Below are 27,698 nucleotides of genomic sequence, written 5' to 3' on the forward strand. Positions count from 1 at the left end.
TCGTTATGAGCGCTGCCACTTCTGATAAGCAGAAGCATTAGCAATAGCGTCATCAATACACAATCACGTTTGAGGAGCAACACACTTGCCATTTCGTTTTCTTAGCTGTTATTTTTAACAAACCAAGCTGAGTGCCTTTTTTAGTTTATGCTAACACTTCTAATTTGTATTGTTTACTTTTGCGATCAATTGCAGAAACCACATAGAAAAGATAAAAAAGACTTGTGATTTCTCACGAGTCAAAGTCTGCGTTTTCAACAATTTTTTTAAAGGAAAAATGAAGTCCCTTAGTTAGGTGAGTGTCATAAATATATTAGCATATATTTAACTTATGAGTTAGTACAAATTTGACTCTAAGAAAAGAACTTCCATCATAGTTTTTGCAAAATAGGCCTTACATGTTAAATTTGGCTTTAAATATGAGCTTCTAACTCTGTTGGCAGTAGAAGCTGAGAAAGAAAGGAGTTAGGGGTGATGATGTGGAGAGAGATAGCAGTGACGGTGTTGGTGTTTCTACTGCACCAAATAGACGGAGAAGATGGTTGCTCCCCCTGTGGCAAAATCACCAACATATCTTCATGTGGGAAAATCAGGAACATATCTTATCCATTCCGATTGAAAGGAGATCCAGAAGGGTGCGGTCTGTTTGAGCTATCTTGTGAAAACAATATAACGCTCTTATCTTTGTTCTCTGGAAGATTTAATGTGGAGGCCATCAACTACAATAATTTTACAATCAGACTGGTGGATCCTGGACTTCAACAAACAAACTGCTCCTCCCTTCCTCGATATTCCTTGTCTTGGTACAATTTCTCTGATTATTCTTACCCCAACATCCTGGGGTATACGTATTATTTTCCGGTCGAACATATAGTGTTTTTGAGTTGTAACCATGGAGTGAGTGGGAACCGAAAGTACGTGGATACTGGTGGATGCCTGAATTGGGACTCCAAAAGTTACACATACGCTATGGCTGGTCACCTATTAGCAGAGGACTTAGAAGTTGGTTGTGATGTAAAGCTGGTTGCTCCCACATCGTGGTGGGATTTCGACAAAAATAATTATTCCTACGCCATGATGCACACAGCGCTACTCTATGGATTTCAGCTTTCGTGGCCTGATGGGGGATTTTATGAGAATAGATGCTGCTATTTCAATTCTTCCGATGACATGCTTGTATGCGAAAGTAAGGCAGGCTTTCTGTTCATAATTTTAATTAAATTTAAACCTTTACTAAATTAGAATATTTTTAATTAATTTTTTAATTTTCAAAATTTTTATATTTTTCATTTGAATTGTTTAATACTTTTTTATTTAATTTATGTCATAGTTGTATTGTATTGTGATGTTGTTTTAGTTACTTGTTTCCATATTTTAATAATATAAAATATTATTATAAGTATGACATTTTTATTGGTCATTATTTTTAATTAAAACCAATGAAAATCAATTTGTTTTTTCACATATATAAATTCATACATAAAAAAAACAATCTTTTTAATTTTAATATATTTATATGACTAAAGCCGCCTTTTATCTATTAAAAATGAGTTTCAAAAGTGTATGTTTATTGATTACCTTGCATATTATCCATAAAGTGTCACTCTATAAATTAAATGTTTTTAAACAAAAACTAATTTATCAGTTTTTTATAGTCTACCTACATTATATATGCATCAACTCATGGAAAACATATTTTGGTTTTGAAAAGAAATAAAAGCATTTAGACCGTATGAACATAATAACCTTCGTGAAATTATGTAAGTAGTCTTCATTGTTGTGTTTTTTTGTAAGGGTTAGAGCACCTTCAAATGCTCTACTTAATTAAATTTTATTTTTTATTGATAAGAAAAAAAAGTCTTCATTGTTGTGCTGTGATTCTCTGATATTGATACTCTCTTTCTTTTTTGGCTGAATAGAGATGAGACCTTCGAGGCTGGTGGAATCTTTAGAGGGTAAGAATTCTAACTCTGGATTACCTATGTTAGAATTGGCACGTATTTCCGACGACTAATTTTTATCTACATAACTATCATATTACCTGATATACATCTTTCATGTTTAAATATAGTTATAATCTCTTAATTTAAATTTGATTTTTTATGTTGGTTGTCTAATTAAAATTGTTTTCCACTCCATTTTGAAATTTCTTTTCCCTCTGGCAAATGTTTAATTGATCACAAATATTGTGCATTCTGAAGATTTATAAAATATGAATTTTAATGATTTTTAATCAAAATTTTTAATTCGAATTATATAGTTATAAAATGTTGTGGAGATCGGTAATATTGATAATTGAGAACAATGAAACAAAAAGATAAGAAAGCTTCAAAAGAAAAGAAAAGTAATAGAGGTATAGGAAGTCTAAAGATACAAGACATAATAAAAATATAAATATTACAATAAAATAAGTTCAAAAATCTTTAACTATATATATTATATATATATATATATATATATATATATATATATATATATATATATAATATTTTCTTAAAACTCACAATCTATTAATACGAAATATAAAAAAATTTATCAGTTAAAAAATGTAAACAATTAATCAAATGAGGTTTTGTAAATAAAGATGATACCCAATTGTAATGGTTCCATGTGGAGATGATAACAAGTGAATGTGTACCCTCATGAAAGATTTAATTATTACGAGAAATTCGAATAGCACTCTTGTTGTACCATGTACCAATACATGGGCCATGGCCTAGTAAGAGACATACACATGTCGGAAAGAAACAATGCAACCAAGCTATCTCAATATAGGTTAGAGTCATTGTACAATATTCAAGTTTAGTAGAGGACCGGGAAACAATATTTTGTTTCTTGCTCATCTATGAGAAAAGAGATGTAAAAAATCCTATATTAGACTTATGATTTGAAAGGCCACCAACCCAATCAACATTAGAATAATCACATAAGGAAGGTGATGGTCGAAAGATAATACCCTAAACTGAGTAAGAAAATATGTAAGAGAAGGAATATATTATCTCATAACAGACACAATGTAAGAAATATTAGGACGAGTAATAATGAGATATATTAGATTGTCAACAATAGTAAGATACATAATGAGATCATAGAGGGACACCATCAAAAGAATTATATTCCACATTAAGGTCAAAAGTAATGGTATTAAGAGAAAATATGACCTTTAGGAAAATATGAGACTTCTATCCCTAGGATATAACAAAGAGAATCAAAATCTTTCATTTCAAAATTTTTCATCTATAATTTGAAGGTAGAATTTAATCTACATCAGCGCCAGTGATTATAATGTCATCAACATATAAAGAGAGAATAATACAACCATGAAAAACAGACTCATAAACAAAGTAGAGCCACAACTACTAAAATAAAACCCAAGAGATTCAAAACTTTGGAGACCTTCTCAAACCAAGCTTAGGGAGCTTGTTTGAGACAGAAAAGAGTTTTTCTTAACTTATACACTTCCCCTAGATTATGAAACCTAGTGGAGGTTTCATGAATACCTTCTCTCTCATATCACCATTTAAGAAAGCACTTTTGATATTAATCTAAAAAATATCTCACTAACGAAGAAAGGGAACAATAATAAGAGTACAAATTGTTGTCATCTTAGCAATTGGGACAAAGGTTTCTACATAATGTAGAACATATTCTTGAGAGAATCCCTTAAAAACTAAATGATAATTTTAATCTCAATAAACCAATCCAACGTTGTTTTCACTTTATAAACCCACTAAGGGCCAATGACTTATTTTCTGAGAGGATGGTATATCAAGTACCAAGTAGCAATTTTATATAAAGGTGAAAGTTCCTCTTTCATAGCTTGTTGCCAAAGTAGATTAGGGAAAACCTCTTGCCAAGGTCTCAAACAAACTATCAATTATGGTTAAGTAGGAAGAAAAAGGAAGAAGAATAAAAAGAATAAACAAAACATGTTGATTTGGTGGACTTACAAACACATGGAGGATACTTAGGATGTGGAGGATAAACAATCACAAGATGCACTTGGGAAACTACCAAAACATCTTGATTTCTAGTAGCATTTATATCATCCTTGTAATTCTCGATTTCAAAACTATTTACAAGATCATCATCATTTCTGGAAAAAAAAATGATCAATACAGATGAGATCAAACTTTGTATGGTTGTGGAAGTTAGAAGAAAGTGAATAAAATGTAATGTCCTTATAACAATGTTTTACAAACTAAGTCAAATAATAAAATGTATGATCAATAAAAGAGACATAATAGTAGGATCCACCTTTGGTAGAAACCAATGATGGATCATATACATCATAATGAACCAAATAAAGAGATGTATGAGAGGTAGAAACACTCTTACCACTAGTGCATAATTTTCTTTTTACCTCGCCTTATATGCCTCGGTTGGCCAGAAACCGAAGCATATAATGGCGCGGTGACATTTTTGCAATTCCAGCCAAGTTTTATGCCTCGGTTCAGCTAACACCTGAAGCCAAAAAGAGCTATAGGCCTCGGTTCGCCCAAAACCGGTGCCAAAGAGAATTATATGCCTCGGTTCAACAAGACCCGGTGCCAAAAAGGGGTATATGGCTTCGGTTGTTAAAGGAACCGAAGCCATAGGGTTTATTTAGGGTTTCAATTTCGTGAACCCCTTTCTTCTTCTCCGCGCCTCTGCAACTCTTTCCTCTCTCTCTCTCTCTCTCTCTCTCTCTCTCTCTCTTTCCGCTGCTACCAACCCAATTTTTTCTCCTCTGGTTCATGTGTGTAGGTGCTATTTCTCTTCCTCCCTTTAATTTTCAAACCCTTTAAAAACACTATTTTTCCACAGATCCACACCGGACCAACCCTTCGCTCCACCGCAAATGGAGGCTCCGTCGCAGTTAGACCCCTTCGTACTCTCCAAACGCTACGACACTCTCTCATCCGACGAAGCCTTCGCCACCGCTCACCAAATCGAGGGTGAAGCCTTCTCAGCCGCGGGTGCCTCTGCCGTGACCTCCGCCGACGGCATTGAGACCCTCCAGCTCTACTCCAAGGAGATCGGCTTGTTGTTTCACGCATGGTGAAGGTAGTGGTGGCTGCTGGTTCTGATGCTATGGTTGTCATTGAGTGTTGACTTCTTGCACTCTAATTGGACCTGACCACCTAGTCCTCAATTTACTTGGAAAGAGTTTTAATCTTGAATTGAATAAAAGGAGTGGTTGCCCTTATCTAAATTCCCTCTTCATAATCCTCTTGTCATGAAATGTCTTCACTTTGATCTTGTAAAGAGAGGCAACTTCATATGCTTATGGTCTCATTTCTTCCAAACCATGAATTTTACATTTCCTTTTTTTCACTAGCAAGCTTTAGATGATAGTTCAAATTCTTTAGGGCCCAGAGTGCCTTGTGCTCAAGCTCTATAGGCATGTGACAAGATTTGGCATAATACAAGTTGAAAGGCGGTTAGGCCCGTTGTAGTTTTGAATGTAGTTATGTATGCCCATAGTGCATCATCAATTTTCAAGGCCCAATCCTTCCTAGAACAAGTAGTTGTCTTCTCTAGAATTTTTTTACATTCTCTGTTGAAGACTTCAACTTGGCCATTAGTTTGAAGGTGGTAAGGTGTTGCTATTTTGTGTCTTATTCCATATGTTCCAACAACCTTTTTAACTGCCTGTAGCAAAAGTGAGTGCCACAATCACTTATTATCACCCTTGGTGAGCCAAATCGACAAATTTTTTTAAGAATTTGATCACGGTTTTGGCATTTGTTGTCTTGATAGATGCAACTTCTACCCACTACCACCAACATGTATTCATTGGAATAGGATACTGGCAGTGACCCTACAAAATCAATTCCCCAACACTCAAAGATTTAAATCGCAATTATGCCCTAGAGATGAAGTTTATGTCTTTTGGATAGGCCTCCTACCCTTTGACATTTGTCACAACTCTTACAATAGTCAACTGCATCTTTGAAATTGATTGGCCAATAAAAACTAGACTACAACACTTTAGCTATAGTTCTTGATCCACTTTAATTACCTCCATAACGTGAGTTGTGACAGTGCCACAATATATCCTTGCTTTTTGCACCAAATATGCATCTTATGAGTAAACCACCAAGGCCAATTTTGACCAAGGTCTGTTCTGAATTGCAAATAGCTTCTCATCAGGAAATTCTTCAAAACTTTTCCTTCTTGATTAATGATTTATTTGTTACTTAGCCTTGATAAGTGGTATGCCACAAGGTTTTCACTTCCTTTTTTATCTTTGATGGTCAAATTGAACTTTTGTAGCATCAAAACCCACCTGTTAGGCTTGGAATAACTTTTATTCATCAGATATTCGATAGTTGTGTGGTCAATGTAAATTGTTATTAGTGATCCAATTAAGTATGCTTTGAAATTTTCCAACCCAAATACAATTGCTAGAAGCTCTTTTTCAGTTGTGGCATAATTCACTTGAAGTTTTCCTTAACATTGGTTGGAGGAGGAATTTGGATATAATGTCCACCTTATTTGGACTAACTTTTATCCATTTTTCAGAGATTTTATGACCAAGCACAATACCTTCCTTAATCATGAGGTGGACTTTTCCCAATTAAGCACTATGTTGGTTTCTTCACATCCTTTTAAAACTTTGTTTAGATTTTGTAGGCATGATTAAAAGGATGAACCAAATATTAAAAGGTCATCCATGAAAACTTCTATGCATTTTTCACCAAGTCCCAAAGATCTCTAACATGCATCTTTGTAATGTGGCTAGAGCATTGCACAACCCGAAGGGCATCCTTCTATAAGAAAAAATCCAAAAGGACTAGTGAATGCAATTTTTTCTTGGTCTAGTGGATCTTTCTAGCATTTGATCCACGAAAGGTGGTGAAAAATCATCTTTTCTAGTTGCTTGATTCAACTTTCTATAATCAATGCACATTCACCACCGGTGATTGTTCTTGTAGGGATCAATTCATCATTCTCGTTGTGAACTACTTTCATCCCCCATTTCCTAGGGACAACTTGGACTGAAGTAAATCATTTACTGTTTATAATTAGGTAAATCATACCAACTTCTAGTAGTTTTATAACTTCTTTCCTCACTACTTCCTTTATTTTTGGATTAAGGCATCTTTGAGGCTAAGCTATTGGCTTGTAATTTTCCTCCATCAGAACTTTATGCATATAATATGAAGGATTTATTCTTTTTAGATTAGAGAAGGTCCAACCAATAGCTTTCTGATTGGCCTCCAGAATTTTCACCAGTTGTTCTTCTTCACTTGCTGTAAGTGAATTGCTTAGGATGACATATTTGTTATGATCTCCCTCCAAGAAGGCATATTTTATATGTGAGGGCAATTATTTTGTGAATTGTCTCTCTTTATCATTCATTGTAGGTGCGTAGGATAAAGTAGTAAATTACTTTGACATTGATGTAATTATATGGAGGAAAATATCTGGTCAGAAATTTCCTCTCAACATCCTCCCACCTAGTTAAGCTTTGATTGGGATGTGATTACAACCATGTCTTAGCCCTCCCTATTAGTGAAAAAGGGGGAAATTCTAAGATAGGTTGCATCTTCATTTGCATTATCCACTCCTATAGTGTCAATGAGTTCATAGAAGGTAGTCAAATGATTATAGGCGTATTCATTGTCCAAACAAGAAAACTGGTTTTTTTGTGATCAATGACAACACTCCTAGTTTGATTTCAATTACTTTAGTTGGTTTGACTATGCTAGAGAAATGTCTTGGTCCAATATGTTGAGCATAGTCTTTCAACCTTCTTTGTGGTACAACCTTTTCTACCATGGTTTGCTATGAAGTTGTTGTCTCACTTGTGTTAGTTGTTTCTTCTTCTTCTTCTTGGCCTTATTGTTTCTTCTTGCAGTTCTTTCGATCTCAGGATCAAACAACAAATCTCCAACCTGATTTCTTTTTTGCATACACAAGAACTCCAAGAACAAGTAAAGCCAACAAAATAATAGCTAAGCTAAACTTAACTTTATATATATTAACAAATTTACAACAAATCCAAATTGATCAAAAAATTTTGACAAAAATATATAATCAAATACCTGACAATGGGACCATAAACTTGATGACATATCAGTCGAGATCAATCACACCAGCAAGTGCATTGTTTCGACTGTAGTGCCATGTGTCGTGTCCACAGGGATTTTATCAACTTCTTATTACAACTTGTGAAATAATTTGGATTTCTGAAAATCAATGTTTGGTTGTAAAGTAATGGTGATCCATAACTTAAAAGTGGTAAGAAATGTGCGACTGAGATAAAATAAAGTGTGTTAGGATTAGATTTCATTATTTTGTTCTTATGCACGGTTAATGTTTCATTGGATTATTGTAACATCCCGACCGAATATAACGGATTTAATTAATATCATAAAGAAAATATAAATAATCTTCATTTAATAAAACATCATTTCCCAAAAATGCGGGAAATTTAAAACATTTAATACCTCAGAATTTATTACAAAAAAAAACATAATTATAACTCCAATTACAAAACTCAAGTCTGATAATTTAATAGATTACAACTGATTCAAAAACATATTAAAACTCTAATAAATTCCTAAGCTAGCCCACGCTCCGAGCCTATGCTTCACTAGCACCACCTGTAATATCATCTTCTCCCGTGAACCGCGTACACAATCATCGCCAAACACAAACAAATAGGATGAGCTAATATCACACAATCATATGTATATACAACAATTATATATCCAATTAATTGTACCAAAGAAACTGCCCTTCCTTCATCCCACATGGCCACAACCATGTTTTGATATCAAAAGCACATAAAAGGAAAATCCACCCTTTGAACTGATTACTCTAGACTAGGTGAATGAGAGTTGGCTTCATCTCCATATTGGTGGCATTGACTGTTGGCCAAGCAATACTATTGAAATTGATAGGGCTTGTGAAAACTGCATAATCTTTTAAAGTGCGTCTTTCACGACCTCTACCATCGCCATGAAGATTTTCATCCATTTCTTCCTCTGGAGATGAGTCAAGAATCTAAGAAGTAGAATGAAGATTGTGTGAAGAAGAAGGATGAGGGGCAACTTGTTGTGCTAGAGCTCGTTGTCGCCGTGTGACACTTTTTTTTTCTGCGGGTAGTTTTCTTTATCTCAAGATCAGCAATAAGTGGTTCTAAAGACCTAGTCCTCCTTGTACGGATCTTACCCTGCATACACTAGACAACAACAAGCTCGAACTACAAGTTAGCCCAAAACAATGAATATGTACTTACTATAAAAGTAGTAAAATATGTACAAAAGAATAAAGTCTAAATAGGTTAAAAATCACACAAAAGTCAAGTATTAGACACGGGTCCTCGGCAACAGTGCCAAAAACTTGTTAAGACTTTGGTAAGTGTACCAAGTCGCACAAATAGTAACCGGCTAGGATATTGTTTCCCAAAAGACTCGTGTATACTAAATAATCGTGTAATTAATAACTAATTTAAAATAAATAATTAATACATAATTTGAGCTTTTGTGCAAGAAAGTAAATTTTGCATAAACAAGTAAAAGGTGAACTTCGATGTTTGAAAATCTTAGAAAATGGAAAAGACTAAAAATGAAATGGATTGATATTGTTGGGGTTAGATTTCACCAACTTCACTCTCAAGCGTATAAAACAGACAACTCTTCTCCATTAAGTTACTAATGTCAACCCACAAGTTTACTCAAGCCTTAATCTCTTAGTTGAATGAGCTTAGGTTTCTTTATTAAGAGTCAATTCCTTGAATCCCTAAATAAGTAGACCCGCTTTACGAAATAGGTTTTAAGACAACTAATGAGTCAAGCTCTATTCCTACATACAAGTTCCATTAGGTATCTTGTTCCAAGCCTAGGTTTCAAAAGATATTACCCAATACCTAATGACCCAAATATCATACAATAATGGTCAAAACAAAGCAAACATTAAGTAAAGAAACAAAGATACTAGCAATTAATGGAAGAAGCATATATATATTCAAAACATTCACAAATGCATGGGAGTTTAATGGCTACATCTACCCCCAACAAAATAGTTTCGCTCTCCATTATCATGGAGAGCATAAGCTTACAAAATGAAGGTGGAAGAGAAAGGAGATACAAAGTTGAAGATGGGAAAGTTCCCACAAGCCCTAGCAGTCCTTAAAGCGTTCCAAATCATGTTGTTCGAGCTCCAAAACGTCCAAGATGAGTTTCCCTCGTGAAAACACAAAGAAATAGGGTCAACTTTCCACATCAGCAAAGAAGAGAAGGAATTTGTGTCGTGAGCCGCCTGGCAGCCTGGCGATCTCCTGGTGCCGCCAGGCAGTGATTCCTTGGAATGATTGACGCCTAGAACTAGTTGTGATTCGCTAGGCGATGACTATTTCTTCCATATTTTCATGTTTTTAAACTTCTTCTTGTTGCTCAAGCTCACTCACTTGACTAGGTTTTTGGAACAAAGCTTTCAATCTATAAAAAGATACAAAATTTGGGGATTAGTGGTAAATTAGATCAATGTAACTCAAAATGAATTTATTTGTAAAAATAAAGTAAAATTGAGGATTAAATAGGTTAAAAGATATGGAAAAGTTGATTTTGTTAATAAAATAAGACTTAGATAATGGTAAAAATTAACATTATCATAGGATCCTTAGCGTAGATCACATTTGTGAGGTTGGTTCTTCAAAAAGATGAAATTTTAATTAGGAATTTGGAAGAGAAAAATGGGAGATTTTGAGATTACAAGATTTTAAAAATAAAAGGGACTTTCCTGAGAAGAAGAGAATTGGGGCTCACTTGTCTGCTTGTGTAATTAGGTGAGCCTACTAATAAGCAAAGAGAGGTAGAGTGAGACTTTTAACATTCACTTGCACATAAATCTGTTAAATCATGATAGTCTATTAGAAATATCAAATGAGATATAGGCTTTTAATAATGAAACAAAAATAATGATACGTGAAAAAAAATAAAACTTCTAATATTTACCTCAATAAAAAGTCTAAAAATACAAAATCAAAATAAATATATAAATATGATAATAATATAAAATGTTAATGTAATATTATCTAATAATAGTGAACAAGAAAAATAAGGTAAAAGGCCTATTGAGATATGGAGGCCCGTTTCCAATTGCAGCTCAAAATTTAGACAAAATTTATATATAATGGAAGCAGAAAGAAGATGGTGGGAGAAAAGTAAAGCAAAAGAAAAATTGAAAGCAGCTGACTAAAAATCCTTAAACCCCAAGATCATTTCCAAACCAAATTATCTTTGGAACCTAAAAACTAATCTTCAGCCAATTAACTATTTTATTTCCTACAAATTTAACATGCCTTGTTTTATAGTCAGTTTAGACGAAAACCGTTTTTAAAATTTAAATTTAGACAGTTTAAAATTTTAGTGATTAGGAAAACCAAAATCACCATAAGCGTCTACGAAGAAGGATAAAAATAACATTTTGCAAATTATGTAACAACAAAATATTTTTTTAATGTAATAAAGAAAACAAAGGGAGTTAAAATTGTGAAAAAGACATATTTAAACTTTTTTTATTAAGTTTAAAATATAAGTAAATCCATATTTACAAAATAAAAAAATATTGTTTCCTAAAATAAACATTATTATAAATAAAAAATTATAATTGATCTTTAAAATTTAGTTCTCAATATTTTGATTATTAAAGAATTAGTTTATAAATTGATCATTAAACACTAACTATCAAGGTTTTGACAAAAAAGAGAGTTAGTCTCTAATCAATTATTAACCAATTTTAATTTTATAAATTAATATTTAAACAAATCACTATAAGAATTAACAATTTTTTATAATTAAAATTAATTATTATTAAAAAAGTTTCCTGTATACTACGTAAATAAGATGATTAATGTCAATACTATTCCTCAATATAAAATACATGAATATATATATATATATATATATATATATATATATATATATATATATATATATATAGTGGCGGAACTTCATACAATATGTTGGGGGTGCCAAAATTTTGTTTAAATTATTTTTTGGTTTATTTTTTTGTCTAAAAATATCTTATTGGTCCTTTAATGTTTTTTAGTTTCAATTTGGTCTGGATTTTATACAAGTTAATGCAATTTTATCTTTTTCGCTAATTTTTTTCAAGCGGAACAAGAATTTTTCATCAAAATTGATACTACGATTATGCCAATTACACCAACAAAGCAAATCATTCACAACTTCAATTTTGATGAAAAATTATTGATTTGATTTAATAAATTTAACGAAAAAAGAACAAAATTACATAATTTTTTAAAATTCGAACCAAATTGAGATTGAAAAAACTAGATGACCAACTTAATATTTTTGAACGAAAATAGGAATCAAAAAAGTAATCCTAAAATTTTTATATAAACTAGTCAAAACATTGTATTTACTTTTTTTATGATAATAAAAAATAATAAAATTGCAATAATTATTATTATAATTATAAAATTAGATATAAATAATTTTTATAATTTTAGTATAATTAATGGTTAAATTTTAAAAAATAAAAAATGATTAAATTAAACAAATAACCATTTAAAAAATAATATTAATAAAATAATTATTTTTATTTAAAAAATGTTTAAAAAATTAAATTAAAAATAAATGTGAAAAAAAAAACTTTTTCTTATGTATAAATATAAATGTGTAAATATTTATTAAAATATTAAATTTGAAAAAATTTATTTAAAATTATTTAAAATTATATATTAAATTAAATGTAACAAAAAAAATTGGGGGGGGGGCATGGCCCCTTAGTCTCAACGTTGTTCGGTCTCTCTCTCTCTATATATATATATATATATATATATATATATATATATATATATATATATATATTTTCGTACACATTAGTAATTATTTCAAACAAGTGTGTGGATTACGCATCTAACAAATTTAAACAATATATAACATAATTCAAAAAATGAGTAAAACACCAAATTTCCTAGATTTTGCATTACTGTTTATCTTTATACTTTATATAAAAGAATATTTTACATTTAAGTTTTCATACTATTCATTAACTCAAAGATTTTGTACTTTTATTTTGCAGCGGCTATTTTTAGTATCCTAAAAGGTGAGTTCCTCTATTTACATATGTACATATTGTTTAAGTAAAAAGGAAAGAGTTTACTTTGTCTCTATCACAGGTTCCATCCTCTATTTCTATATGTTATAAATAATAGGTATGATGGAATAAGTTTCTTTATAAATATAATTTTTTGAAAATATATATATATATATATATATATATATATATATATATATATATATAAACTAATTTTTAGTCCTTATTTTATATAACTTTTTAAAACTTTTATTTCTAATTTATAGATTCAACTTTATCTTTCTGTTTTTCGTTTATAAAAAAATACTTACAAAAAAAATTGTCCAAATATAACTAAGATTATTTGTACGATTCTTTCCAAAATAGTTCTATAATAGTTTCGCACTATTATTAACTTTTTATTATGATGACATCTATCCTTTGACTCATGAACACTTCTAATATACTTTTAAAAATAGCAATGTGTATATGTGGTAAGCGAGTCATCGCTCTTTTTTTCTATTGAAATACGTGAACAACTTAATATGTTTTATTAATATGGTAATAACAATAATAATATTAATAAAAACATAAATAATATAAAAGTTTAAGTATTTTATATTATGTTAATAAATAAAAATTAATAAGTTGTTACTTTTTGGTTAAATTATTCTTTTGGCCCCTCTATTTGTCATGAAATTTAACTTCACAGTTTGACCAGACGGTGTTAAAGTCAACGCCACGTGTCCATTTCTGATTTTTTTTTTGAATTTTTTAAATTTTTTACACGTGTCACTTCATAGCTGTGCCACGTGTCACACTTTGACACGTGGCACAACTGTGAAGTGACACGTGTAAAAAATAAAATATTCAAAAAATATTCAAAAAAATCAGAAATTGACACGTGGCGTTGACTTTAACATCGTCTGATCAAAATTAACGTGAGGACCAAATTAAGTCATTTTTAAGAAAATGAGGACCAAATTGAGACAACAAAAAACTTGAGGAGCAAACCGAAATTTCATGACAAATACATGGACCAAAAGAGTAATTTAACTTTACTTTTTTATCTTAAAAAATGTATCAATATTTGTTTTTTATTACAACTTGATAAGATTTGTTATTAATTCGCAGGATTGGCTAAGGTAATATTTAGACCAAATCAATATGTTTTTATTAATTTAGATGAAGACTATGATGAAAATCGGTATGAACCAGGATTTGTTAGCTTGGGACACTATGTTATACCATACTTCATAGTTAGATATTTTGGTGGCATGATATTGTTTATTGTTCTTTTGGTATACAAATGGAGAAGAAGACATTTGTCTCTATATGAAAATATCGAAAATTATTTAGAGCAAAATAGCTTAATTCCTATTCGATACTCATATAAGGAGATTAAGAAGATGACCAGAGGTTTCAATGAAAAATTGGGAGAAGGAGGTTATGGATCTGTATTTAAGGGAAAGTTGCGTAGTGGACCTTGGGTTGCCATAAAAGTGTTACGAAAATCAAAAGGTAATGGACAAGACTTTATCAATGAAGTTGCAACAATTGGAAGAATACATCATCAAAATGTAGTGCATTTAATTGGATATTGTGCTGAGGGCTCAAAACGTGCCCTTGTTTATGAGTTCATGCCCAATGGATCTCTTGACAAATTTATATTTTCTAAAGAAGGAAATATACATTTAACCTATGACACAATACATGATATAGCAATTGGAGTAGCACAAGGAATTTCATATCTACATCATGGATGTGAGATGCAAATTTTGCATTTTGACATCAAGCCCCACAACATTCTACTTGATGCAAAATTTACCCCAAAGATTTCTGACTTTGGATTGGCAAAACTATATTCAACAGACAAAAGTGTTATGACTATGACAGCAGCAAGAGGAACAATCGGGTACATGGCTCCAGAATTATTTTATAAAAACATTGGAAGAATATCACATAAGTCTGATGTTTATAGCTTTGGAATGTTTCTAATGGAGATAGCAAGTAGGAGGAAAAACCTAAACCCCAATGTAGAGCATTCAAGTCAACTTTACTTTCCCTTTTGGATTTATGAACAACTTGACAAAGGGAAAGATATTGAAATGGAAGATGCCATAGATGATGAGAACAAAATAGCAAAAAAGATGATCATAGTTTCACTTTGGTGCATACAATTGAAACCAAATGATCGTCCTTCCATGAATAAAGTAGTGGAAATGCTTGAAGAGGACATTGAAAACTTGAAAATACCTCCAAAACCTTCTCTATATCCTCATGAATCATTGGAAGATGGTCAAAGAACAAGCTTTAACCAAACAACAGTTTCTGACTTTGTTAGTTCTTCAAGTTTCCATGGAGACCGTGACTAATACTCCACTAAATGAAAGTTTTTGATAATGTATATTAATTATTTATTTGCATCCAACTTATTTGACTTGAACATTTTTCTTCTATAATGTTTACATTGTGTGAGTTATTTCCAATTGTTTTAATACTTCATAGTTTGGTTTACCAAATTTAAACATTTGTTTAGCTTTTCGATAGTTCATTATACCATGGTATTCGTAGCAACCTAACTTGATCCAATATAATAACACTACAAGAAAATCCCTAAATAACAATAAACTTTAGTGACCTAAAATAATTAGTCACTATAGTGATCAATTTAGATATTAATTTAAAAACTAAAATATATTGGTAACTAAAATAGTTTCTAAATTAGTCTCTAAATTTGTCACTATAATGAATTGGTATCTAAATTGGTTACTAAAAATAGCTATAAAGGTTTTGGCTACCAAATAAATTTTTCTCTAAATTGGTTTCTAATAGTGACCAATTTAGTGATCAATATTTTTGGTAGTCAAAACTTTGGTAGTTAATGTTAGTGACTAATTTGGAAATTATTTAAGTTATCAATAACTTTTAGTTTATAAATTGATACCTAAATTGATCACTGACTAATTATTTTGTGTCACTGAAATTGGTCATTAATTAGAGATTTTCTTGTAGTGTAACGAGTGAGAAACTAAATTCGGTTAAAAATAATAAATTAAACAAGTATATTTTCTGCTAAGTACTACTAGAAAATGATAAATAGTGACAAATTTTAATGACAAAAAATATTAATCACTATTAGTGACTAAACTTATTTTCCTAAATTCGTGACCAATTTGGTGATTGGATTCTCTTTCAAAAAAAAAAAAATACTAACTAAAACTTAGAAAAGCTAGACATTTTTTTAAGTGAATAATTATACTTGAGAATAGTTTTAATATATATATATATATATATATATATATATATATATATATATATATATATATATAATTTATAAACTAAAACTTACCGGTAACTAAAATAGTTTCTAAATTGGTCTTTAAATTAGTGACTATAGTGAATTGGTCTCTAAATTGGTTATTCATTAGCTAACAAGGTTTTGACTATCAAAAATATTGGACTTTAAACTGGTCACTATTAGAGACCAATTTTGGCTACATCCAATATTCTTTTAGTCATTCACATTAGCTACTAAGATTTTGACTACATCTTTTAGTCATTAAATTTGTTCACCATTTATTACTTTTCTAATAATAGTGACAAATTTGAATACCAATTTTTGGGTAATAAAATAGTCACTATTATGAATAAAAAAAATTATAATTCATCTTTAAATTGGTTACTATAATTTAGCTACCAAGTTTTGGCGACCAAAGAAATTAGTTTATAAATTGGTCACTAAACATTAGAATTAATTTCTAAATTAATCTCTAATTAATTAGTGTTCAATTTAGTGACCAATTATATTTTGTTATTCATAATAATGACTATTTTAGTTAACATCATTTTCTTTTTATAAATTGGCGTCTAAATTTGTAAGGCCCACTTTTTCTGTCCTTAATGCTTAAGGGCCTAGCATCATCTGTTGGGCCTAAGGGCCAGCCCATAGGGTGCCCTAAAGACCCATTTCAGTCTCTTCATTTCCATTATGCCTTTACTTTGCAAAACAACTCCTTTTCTCAATAACTCTTCTCTCCAACAGAGCTTTGTTAGGGCATAACTAGTTCCTTCGTTGGGTAATCGAATACTACTTCTGAGTAAGTAGAACTCTAGACCCTTATCCCTTTTTACATTTCCTCTTCTGTTTGGAAGCTCTAGTTCTGCTTTGACCTCAACTAGGATCTCAGTTTCGTTCTCCTTGCTTGTTTTTCCAGTTCTGTAAGCTGCCATGTTTTATGGTGCTCTTCTTTGAGTGTTTGTGCAGATTTGCTAGCGTTTTCCAGGTAAAGGAAGTTAGAACTCAAAGATTTTCAAAATGTCTGCTTGGTTTTCGATTTAGATTGAGTGTGAAATATACTGGATTTGTGTTGTGTGTTGTGGGGATGATTGATGCTTGCTTTGGACTCTATTAGCTGGTTTGCATGCGTGAGCATGGAAGAACCTTGCTATTTTCGCCCAAGCGAGCAAGTCTCACCTAGGCAAGAATAGCAGAAGTTCGCCTTAGGTTCCTGCCGTAGTTGTTGCTTAGGCTATGTGCTTCTGTTTGAGCGACGAGTGATCTCGCTCAGGCGAGGAGGTCTCGCCCAAGTGAGGATTCATGAGAGCCTGATGTGCTTCGCTTCAGTTGTAGCTTAGGCGAGGGACCTCACTTTGGGCGAAGAGAAATCTCGCTCAGGCGAGGAGATCTCGCTCAAGCGAGAACTCGCGAAACCTAAAGTGCTCTATGTTGGTAGTCTCACCTAAGCGAGAGCCTAAAGCTTGAGCGAAAGACCCCTTTCGCCTTAGTGAGGGCCTATGGCTTGAGCGAGACTAGTGCAGGAACATGCTCTAACGCTGTTCTCTTCCATGTTTTTGGTTGTTGGTTGCATGATTGATTGGATTACCCTATTTAAAGCGTGAAGTATGTGAAAATATGCATGTATTATTTGATTGTATGTACTTGAGTTGAAGAGTTTGGTATGAATAAATTCATGAATCCTGGTTGGTTGGTTGTTTGGATATTTGCGTGAGATTGTTATGCTTGATAAATTGTGGTTGGTTAAGGAGACATGGTCGTGGTATGAGTTTGACATAATTCCATGAAACTCTTGGTGAGATTTCATGGTGGTGTTGGATGTGATGGACGTAATTCCATGAATCTCTTGGTGAAATTTCATGGTGGTGTCGTAGTGTATATAATTAGGTAAGGATTAAAGTAAGGAGTGCATCCTGAAACTCTAAAGAGTTAGTTAGACTCATGTAGAGCGGACTGACTCAAGTGTTGAGAGTAGCAAGAGGCCCTAGTCTTTGGTAGGATAATGGCCTTAGACGTTTGAAGGCTAACCTTGTGCGTGGTAGGGTGAAACCCATTGGTAATGGCTTTGTATAGTAGTAGAGGCCACCACAAGTGCAAGCATCCGGTGAATCCGACCTATTATATGTATCCAGAAAAATTAAATCTTAGAGTCTTGTTGTTTGCTATTACATGCTTGGTTGATTGATGTGTTCTTGACTTTTAAATTGCATGCTTAATTGTATGATAAAAACATTTTACTCTAGCTTACCCTTCTTGCTTGTGTTTGTCTTCTTGTGTGGTTTTCCTTTTTGCAATGATCACCAATTCCTTGGTATGAGCAGATATGGGAACCCTTGGTAATCGCAGTGACGATGAGAATGCTGCAGCTTAGTTGGTCATAGGTTGATGTTGGGCTCATGTTTGAAGGACTTTGGTTATTGTTCCTGTGGAGAACAAATAAGAGACGTCAGACACAAACATTACCTTACCTCAATCCGCAATCCTTATGTCTTGCCACGTCATGGGCTAGGCCCCTGTTTGGGCCGCAGGTGGGCCTGGGCCTTGGTCCAGGTCGCTTAGTTCGATTATCATGGGCCCTTGGGTTTTTGCTAGTAGTGCTATGAATTTGTGAAGTTCTCGCTTAGTTTCCTTAAGTTACCGGCTTAGGTCGGTTACTCTTTAATGGTTTAGGCCGATTGTTGCTCATTTAGCGGCTTAGGCTGATTACTTTTATTTGCTCAGCATATATATGGTGATTATCTGAGTCCTTAGGAATTATGTAGACGGATTTTATGGTCATGGTCAGGCTAAGCCGCCTAGGTGTAGTACAATTATATTGTAATTTCTTGCTCCATGAGCAAGCTTTTGGACATCGGTTGAACCTTTTATATTCTGTTCCTGGCATTGTATAGTGTCTTTGCTTTCCTCTTTGGTATGTTTGGATGACTGTAAAATCCTTTATACTTTGATCCTCATGCTCTTTGGATATTATAAACTATGCGATGTTTTATTTAATTAGATTTATCTATTAATTAGGATGTTACAAAATTTGTCACGATAGTAACAAACATTTTTTTGTCAGTAAAACTGATTTTATTATTTAAAAGTTTTCTTGTAATGTATATTTTAAATTGTATTTTCATAATTTTTCAACTACACTGTTTTTAGCTTATATATTTTTTTAATATTAAAAAATATAATATTTTATTATAAAATTATTAACTAAAATATTTGAGTAACGAAATTTTATAAAATTGTAAACTAAATTTTTTGTCTCAATTGTAAATTCATAACGTATTTTAAATTATTAACACTAAATTTAATAATTTATTATTTTTATTATAGCCTTAAAATAGTTAATGTTAATTTAAAAATTAAATTTTTAAAGTAATTTTTTAATATTTTAAAATTTATTTAAGCATAAATGTAAATTAATAATATTGAATTCAGAATATTATTTAAACTGAAAATTTTACTATTTAATTTAATATTAATGTAATATCAAAACTATTTTTATTATATAAAGTAATTAACTGATATTGAAATTAAAAAAATCACCTCAAAATTTCACTTAAGAAGTTTTAATTAAAAAATTTCTTAGCCCTTTGCATAATAATGTCTCAACTTTGTTGTTGTAATGTCTCAGCTTTGCAAAACCAATTCCTTCATTGAAATGGAAGCTTTTCCTGAAAGAGCATTGTCACATCTGGGTGCAAATGAATACCCACATATTTCTCACAATAAAGCTATTCACATCCTTAACGCACTGCAACTTATGGTTCGTCTCCTTCCACACATTTCTCTTAATTTTGTCCCCTTTAAGTTCAATACATCTCTTTTTATTTACAAATCATCTATTTATTGCTCTTATTTTCATATTTTCACATTGACCCAAATCGGGTCTTGGCATTGCAAAATATTATTTGTGTTCTTTGTATTATTTTGAAGGAGATTTATTAAATCTCGTTTTATGTGATCAGCTTAACCATCTTCAAATTTGTTTCTTATTGGTGTCTTTCTAGTTCAATATGTATATTAACAAAGCCAACTGTGTTTCTCTATTTGCATCAGGAGCAAAACTAATTTTCTGAGTGTTCCTTATTTTGTTTCTAACATAGTTTTCACATGTTAAAATCATTAGCAACTCTATTGGTTATATTAACTTGATTTGTACCTCTTATCACTATAAATAATAAGATTTTCTTTCACAAAAATTGAGTGATAAATGTAAATTTTATCACTATTTATACTTTATTTGTCACTAATTTCTTATTTGTCCCAAATAGTATTCACAATATTACAAAATTAAAAAGTTGTCACTATAAATATAAAATTAATAGTGATAAATATAAAAATATTTATTTGAAAATATAAAATATACATGTCACAAACAATTATTCAATAATATAAAATGTCATTCGATAGAATTATTTTTATTTTAAAAATAATATAATTCATAAAAAAGTATTCAATGTTTAGTAATTAATAATAATCATATAATATTAATTTTAATTATAACATTACAATTGTTAAAAAAAGTAAATTATTTTTCTTTTGTAACAATAATAGTGAATATAAAATTTGTAACTATTTATAAATAATTTGTAACTATTTTTTAATTTATCATTAAAATGACAAAATATACTTGGCGAAAATAATTATTTATTGATATAAATATTATATGATAAAATTATTTTTTATCTGATAAGAAATTTAGTTAATGTTTATAAATTAAGAATGATCATATATAATATTAATTATTATTATTATTATATTATTAGTAATAGTAATTGTTAAAGAAAATTAATTTACATTAGAAGTTGAACTAAGATCTTCCATTCAGAGATACTCTATTTCTACTATGCCACTTTGTAATTACAATTTTTATTATCCTAATATATTATATTATCTATTAGTTCATAACTTTTATACTTTATATTATTATATAATAATAACATATCCACTTCAAATTAAATTTAACATATAGTGTTTGAATTATTACCATTATATATATATATATATATATATATATATATATATATATATATATATATATATATGAATAAATAAAGTAAATAGTTATAATTAGTATTATCATATTTTTATTTTAGTTTATTTTTATGTTTATTGTTATTTTATTTTTAAATTTGATTTAATATTTCAAGTTTTATTCGGTGGAAAAGATAAATACATGGAAATCTTAGATATTTAGAAAGATTATCGACAGAATGAGTAAAATATTCAATAGTCAAAGATTATCAATAATACCATATATTCATAAAGTTGGTTACTCAAATTACAAGTCAGAATAATTGAAGAATAATTCAAACATAAGGATTATCTCTTACAATTTATTCAAGTATTAATCAAGTCCAAGTCTAATTATGAAAGTCTATAAATTGAGAGCCTGACATAGGTAAAAAACATACACTCAGAGAGAAAGAAACTTGATATCTCTACACTTAACAATAAAAGGGCATTTTAAAGGATGGAGGCACTAAAATTCATCATCAGTCTAGTATTCAATATGCCTAGGAGTAGCTAACTCACTCATTCATGGGGGTTGGGTGTAATGTGTTAGTTTGAAATGGTGATTTAAGCCAAGAAGAATGCCTAGGAGTAGCTAACTCACTCATTCATGGGGGTTGGGTGTAATGTGTTAGTTTGAAAAGGTGATTTAAGCCAAGAAGGGAGGGGGTGTGTAACATCCCTGGCTACCCCTCCTCGGGCCCCAGAGGCTGTCAGGTTACTACAGCCCAATGCACCCCAAACCCTCACCCTTCTCCGTCCATTCATACTGGGTGGGTTGTTGCCAGTGGGAATCGAACCCCCAACCTGACCTTTAACACCTCTGGCTCACCAGCAGATGCTACCAGTTGTGCTGCAGGTTACTACAGCCCAATGCACCCCAACCCCTCACCCTTCTCCGTCCATTCATACTGGGTGGGTTGTTGCTAGTGGGAATCGAACCCCCAACCTGACCTTTAACACCCTTGGCAAACCAGCAGATGCTACCAGTTGTGCAGCACAACTGGTAGAATCTGCTGGTTTGCCAGGGGTGTTAAAGGTCAGGTTGGGGGTTCGATTCCCACTAGCAACAACCCACCCAGTATGAATGGACGGAGAAGGGTGAGGGGTTGGGGTGCATTGGGCTGTAGTAACCTGACAGCCTCTGGGACCCGAGGAGGGGTAGCCAGGGATGTTACAAAAAAAAAAGTGCACTTTTTTGTAACACCCCCGGATCCTCTTGGGCTTACTAGGCATCCCACCTGCCACCCTCAAACCGGTTGTGTTAGGTCCGCAGCCCAATACACCCCAACCCCTGCAGCACAACTGGTAGCATCTGCTGGTGAGCCAGAGGTGTTAAAGGTCAGGTTAGGGGTTCGATTCCCACTGGCAACAACCCACCCAGTATGAATGGACGGAGAAGGGTGAGGGGTTTGGGTGTATTGGGCTGCGGACCTAACACAACCGGTTTGAGGGTGGCAGGTGGGATGCCTGGTAAGCCCAAGAGGATCCGGGGGTGTTACAAGGTGGGTTGAATTGGCTGTTTAAAACTTTTTCGAAAGCTTAAAACCTCTTTCAATTGAATCAAATAGTTTGTGAAATTCAAATGCAAAAGTTGTAGACCAGTACACTTTCAATCGGTCAAAAAATAAAACAGCAGACTAATTTGTTCTTGAACTATGAAACAATTGATTACAATTTCAAATCAATTGGCTAAAATTCTAGAAATTTATGCAGAATGCAAAATTCGCAAATTTAATATAAACAACAAACTTTTTCATGCAAGACTTGTTCCAATTAATATTTCTAACAGGTAATCAAGCTTAGATTACACATGAACGCATTAAAGCATAACAAAGAATGTATTACTTGGTTTTCTTGAGTTTTTAGAGTGATTCAAAGTGAGTGAGGTGAAGGAAAGAAAATTGCACATTTGTTTTTATACTGATTCACTCAATCACAGAGTTACATCCATTTTACCAGGATAACCTGAGCCTGGTTTCCATTATATTTAAAAGTTTTATAAATCACACACTAGGATTACACTTTTGAACAAAGAAACTCATAATATTTTTGACTCACAAAAATCTAGACTAACACCCTGCAAGAATCACACTTATAGACTTGAAATCATATCAGGCAAACAACCAGAGGCACAAGAACTACAAAACCTGATGGTGGCTCTCCCAATCCAACCATACATGTGTTCTTCAAGCTACTCCCAAGCTAAAAGCCTCCAAGATCAACCAAGATCTTTAATCAACACGTTGCAGTTGTGTATTGCAGAGAGAGAAAGAGTTTTCCAGTGATGAATGATAAGTTTTCGCGCTATAAAACTCAAAATGACCCCTCTGATCTCGAAAACACAACTTATATAGTCTAGTTTAAGTGAAATCAGTTGGTTGAATTTTCCATACAATAAGTTGATTTCACTTGACTTAAATGAAATCAATCGATTGAAAAATAATTCAACTGATTGAATATATTCATACTAGAAACTATATACAACAAGCCTTTTAACTTGTTAAAACCCATTTTAACAGAATAAAACGGACACACTAAGACTAAGAAGACATCTAACCATTGTCATATAGCCTACCAACATGATATAACATCTAATAATTATAATTAACACATTATTTCCAGATTTAATACACTAGAAACATATTGTTCAAGTGGATCTTCAACAATCTTCATCAATCACATGAGATCTTTGCTTCAAGCTTGCTTGTGCCAACAATCTCCCCCTGATTTGATGAAGTCAATATCCTCGAGTTAAATTGATGAACTAAGATCCATAGAGAAACCTGAAAAAGCTTTTGCACACAAGATACCAATATACAAATATACTTCCAAGAAAAAGCACACAAGCATACATACATATCACATATGCATATGTTCCTCGTAACACTAATAATATGATTTAAATTTATATTTCATATCAAGTTAACTATATTACATGGTTCCAACAAATTTAATTTCAGGTTTTCCAACTTTAACCCAATTTTACTCATTTTTAACTCATCTTTACTCATTTTTCTCCCCTTTGGTTTCATCAAATGAAAGTTAATGCACATATCAGTTTAGAAAGAGTAAAATTTTCATTAAAGTAGTAACATAGAGACTATCAGAGCAAATGATAGTGGATACAAACACTATAGAATTAAAACAGAAATGAAAAGTACAACATAAATTTGAGACTTATATAATCAATCGATTAAAACGAAAACAAGCAATTAAAATTCTAGAACAAACAAACAAACACACAAGTGCAACACTAAAATGCAATGCATGACCTATGAGCCATCCCCTTCACTCATTCATGGGTTGTCTCTTTTGTAGACATTGGAGAGGAGGTCATGAACATTATGTAGTTGATCATCCATGTTTTGAAACCTTGTTGTGCAATATGCATGATGTGCATTTTGTGTCAAGTTCAAATCTTGAAGTTTGTTGAGAACCATCCTCTCAAACTAGAAATATGCAGGTGCAGTGTTCTCAGGAGGTTGGTAGGTCTCAATTGCCATGGGTTGTGGGTCATCTTCTCCTTGGTTTGCTCTACTAGTTCCCGCTTCATGATCATTGGCTCCAATTATGAAAGTTTATAAATTGAGGGTCTGATATAGGTAAAAAACACACATGGAGAGAAACAAACTTGATATCTCTACACTTGATGGTAGAAGGGAATTCTAAAGGATGGGGACATTCAAATTCATCATCAATCTAGTATTTAGTATGCCTAGGAGTAGCTAACTCCTTCATTCATGGGAGTTGGGTGTAATGTATTCTTAATTCTCTGTGAATTCTTCATTCAATATAATTCTTTTCCTTAATCTCTTATGTAATTCTTTTTTTAACTACATAGTCTATGGAGTTTGCACTTGTGAGAGTACATCCTGATCCGAAAGATAGTTTGGAAACCTAGATTATGATCTTTAATTTCATGTTCTAGATATGGTGCATATTTTTGGGTATCTAGTAATTGAAGACGATATTGGAACCTAAACTAGAATAGACAACTAATTGATTGTGCATCTAGACATAGACTACTCCATTGGTCATTCTTAACATCCAAACATAAGGCCTAATGCGAACTTTTAATAAGGAAAGGTTTAATACATTAGGGTTCTTATCAAAGTTTAGATTTGTAACTAAGACATAGGGCTTGTTATATAGTGGCGTAATGTGAGAGACAAAAATAGAGATATATTATTTGTATTTTTTACTTTGAATGGAATTATGAAACTCAATCCTAGTGAAGCTAAATTTATATTTTTCCTTTATATCTAAATTTATATTTTTCCGTTAAACCACAAATGTTTTGTTATTCTCACACTTTATCAGTAACTAACCAATACAATGTTTAGACTTGTTAACTTTATTAATTGTACAATTTGGTATACTTGTCAATCACGTAACAATAGTTAAATAGATGGATGGATAAAAATAAATAAAAAAGTAACATTCATTAATCTAAACCACCAAAATAATAAACATAACTAATAATAAAGTTTTAGATAGGGATAAAATTTGCTAGGGATCAACTATGGATTAGCTAGGGATCAACTAAGGATTAGTTAGGGATAAAATTTGCCACGGATCAATTAAGGATTAGCTAGGAAAAAAATTTGCTACGGATCAGCTAGAGATTAGCTAGGGATATTAGCGAGAGAATAATTCCCTCGCCATTTATTTACTTGTAATTTAGCTAGGGAAGAATCCCTAGCTAATCCCTCAAAAAATGGTTTTATGATGGATTAGCAAGGGATTAGCTAGGAATTTTGCGAGAGATTAGTGAGGGATTAGCTAGGGATTCTTCCCTTGCAAATTTATTATTTTCTCATAGTGATATTTAGTACTATGCTTAAAACTAAACATAAAATTGTTATTAATTGTTTTCAATGGTATTTCGATGGTGAGTGCTTTTATAATATATATATATATATATATATATATATATATATATATATATATTCTTTTTTTTTTCAATTACTTAACATTATTAGTACTCTTTATCAAACTTTTTGTACTGATACTTCCCAATAGGATGGAGTTAGTGAAAGAAAACACTGCCATAATCTTGAATCTACTAGTTCTAGTCTATTATATGCTTGAGTTCCTAGTCAAATATGAGGTAAATTTGTTTTTATTATTGTTTATGTTATGAAATGAATTTCAACTTTTGTTATCACTACAAAAAAACATGTAAATTGTAACGTTTTAATGTGACAATTGTTTAAAACCATTGCTTTTTACCGTATAATACCATATTTGAAAAACTGCCACATTTTACATGTAAAATATGACAGTTTTAATTGTCATTTTTTAAACTCTCATGTTTTAGACGCAAAACATGACGTTTTTAACTTCCATTTTTTAATATATCTCAATATTTTATTTTTACTCTTTCTCAATTTTCACTTTCCCTCTCACTTGATATTTTTTAACTTCCTCACGCCCTTATTTTCAAATTTCGCCCATTACCCTCTCTCATTCTCTTTATCACTTAGGGTTTAATTTAGGGTCTTGAAATGAAGGGTTTCTCCTTGCCTTCACTCACTGCTCCCACTCTCACCATCCTCCTAATGCAATGTTAGTGTTACAGTTTCTCTTGCCAAAAAGTTCTTCCAATTCCATGAAAGTGATTTCGTTGTTGGCTCAATCGGGAAAAGTCGCATTGCGCAGAAGGTGATGCTTTCAATACCAAAATTGTGATGGTGCAAAAGGCCCTCAGAGGCTAAACGCTTTGCCATCAGACTTGACAAGATTGGTTCGAAGGAGCTAGGGTTTATAGTGGGTTTCCTCCTTCCTCTTTGCAACAATGGTGAAACTTGGGCGAGGTCGTCGCTCTCCCTCTAGTTCAGTCGCCATCCTTTCCACTTGCTCACCATCCCCTACTACTTCAAATCATGGTCGATGCTTGTATATGTGTATGCTGCATCAAATTTGGTTGCAATGTGCTTGTGGTGATTCTGTAAATCTTGATTTTGCGGGGTTAAGGGTCTCTTAGGTTTTCTTTTTTCTTTTTTTGTTTTATGAGTTGTGTGCTGTGATATAATGTTACTTTTTTTTATTTTTTTTATCGTACAGTCTCGCTGAAGCAACAGTAACGACAGTTTAATTTTTTTTATTGTACAGTCTCGCTGAAGCAGCAGTAACGATAGCTAGGCGTGGTCGGTCTCCCCCCTCAGTCAAAGAGAGCTTCACCGTCCCCAAGGTATTTTTATCTTACTTGTTATAGTTATTATTTCAAAATATAATTTAAAGGCTAGTGCGATTGTGAATATTGATGAAGTCAGGATGTGTTCCTTGTTAAAGTTAACGGGATATAGGGAGTTGGCAAGGTGCAAATAAGTATTGGGAAAGCGAAGTTGAC

The 27,698-nt window shown here is 31.9% G+C and overlaps 1 protein-coding gene across 1 annotated transcript; it reads left to right on the top strand.

Moving 5' to 3' along the window:
* Positions 1-57: 57 nt before the first annotated feature.
* LOC114193423 (rust resistance kinase Lr10-like) lies at positions 58-15,465 on the top strand. The gene is made up of 4 exons (XM_028083214.1): positions 58-1,186; positions 1,920-1,955; positions 13,045-13,068; positions 14,173-15,465. Exons 1-4 carry the CDS (start codon positions 475-477, stop codon positions 15,411-15,413), a joined length of 2,013 nt encoding a protein of 670 aa, XP_027939015.1. The 5' UTR covers positions 58-474; the 3' UTR covers positions 15,414-15,465.
* The last annotated feature ends 12,233 nt before the right edge of the window (positions 15,466-27,698 follow it).

This window comes from Vigna unguiculata, chromosome 8 (assembly GCF_004118075.2).
Source record: "Vigna unguiculata cultivar IT97K-499-35 chromosome 8, ASM411807v1, whole genome shotgun sequence".
Taxonomy (NCBI): Eukaryota; Viridiplantae; Streptophyta; class Magnoliopsida; order Fabales; family Fabaceae; genus Vigna; species Vigna unguiculata.

What these genes read in the sequence shown, in the direction of transcription:
- LOC114193423 (XM_028083214.1), top strand. Translation starts at nt 475, where the DNA reads ATGATGTGGAGAGAGATAGCAGTGACGGTGTTGGTGTTTCTACTGCAC. An exon ending in TGACATGCTTGTATGCGAAA is followed by an intron (nt 1,187 to 1,919) that starts GTAAGGCAGGCT and finishes TTGGCTGAATAG; the next exon opens with AGATGAGACCTTCGAGGCTG. An exon ending in TATTTTTAGTATCCTAAAAG is followed by an intron (nt 13,069 to 14,172) that starts GTGAGTTCCTCT and finishes ATTAATTCGCAG; the next exon opens with GATTGGCTAAGGTAATATTT.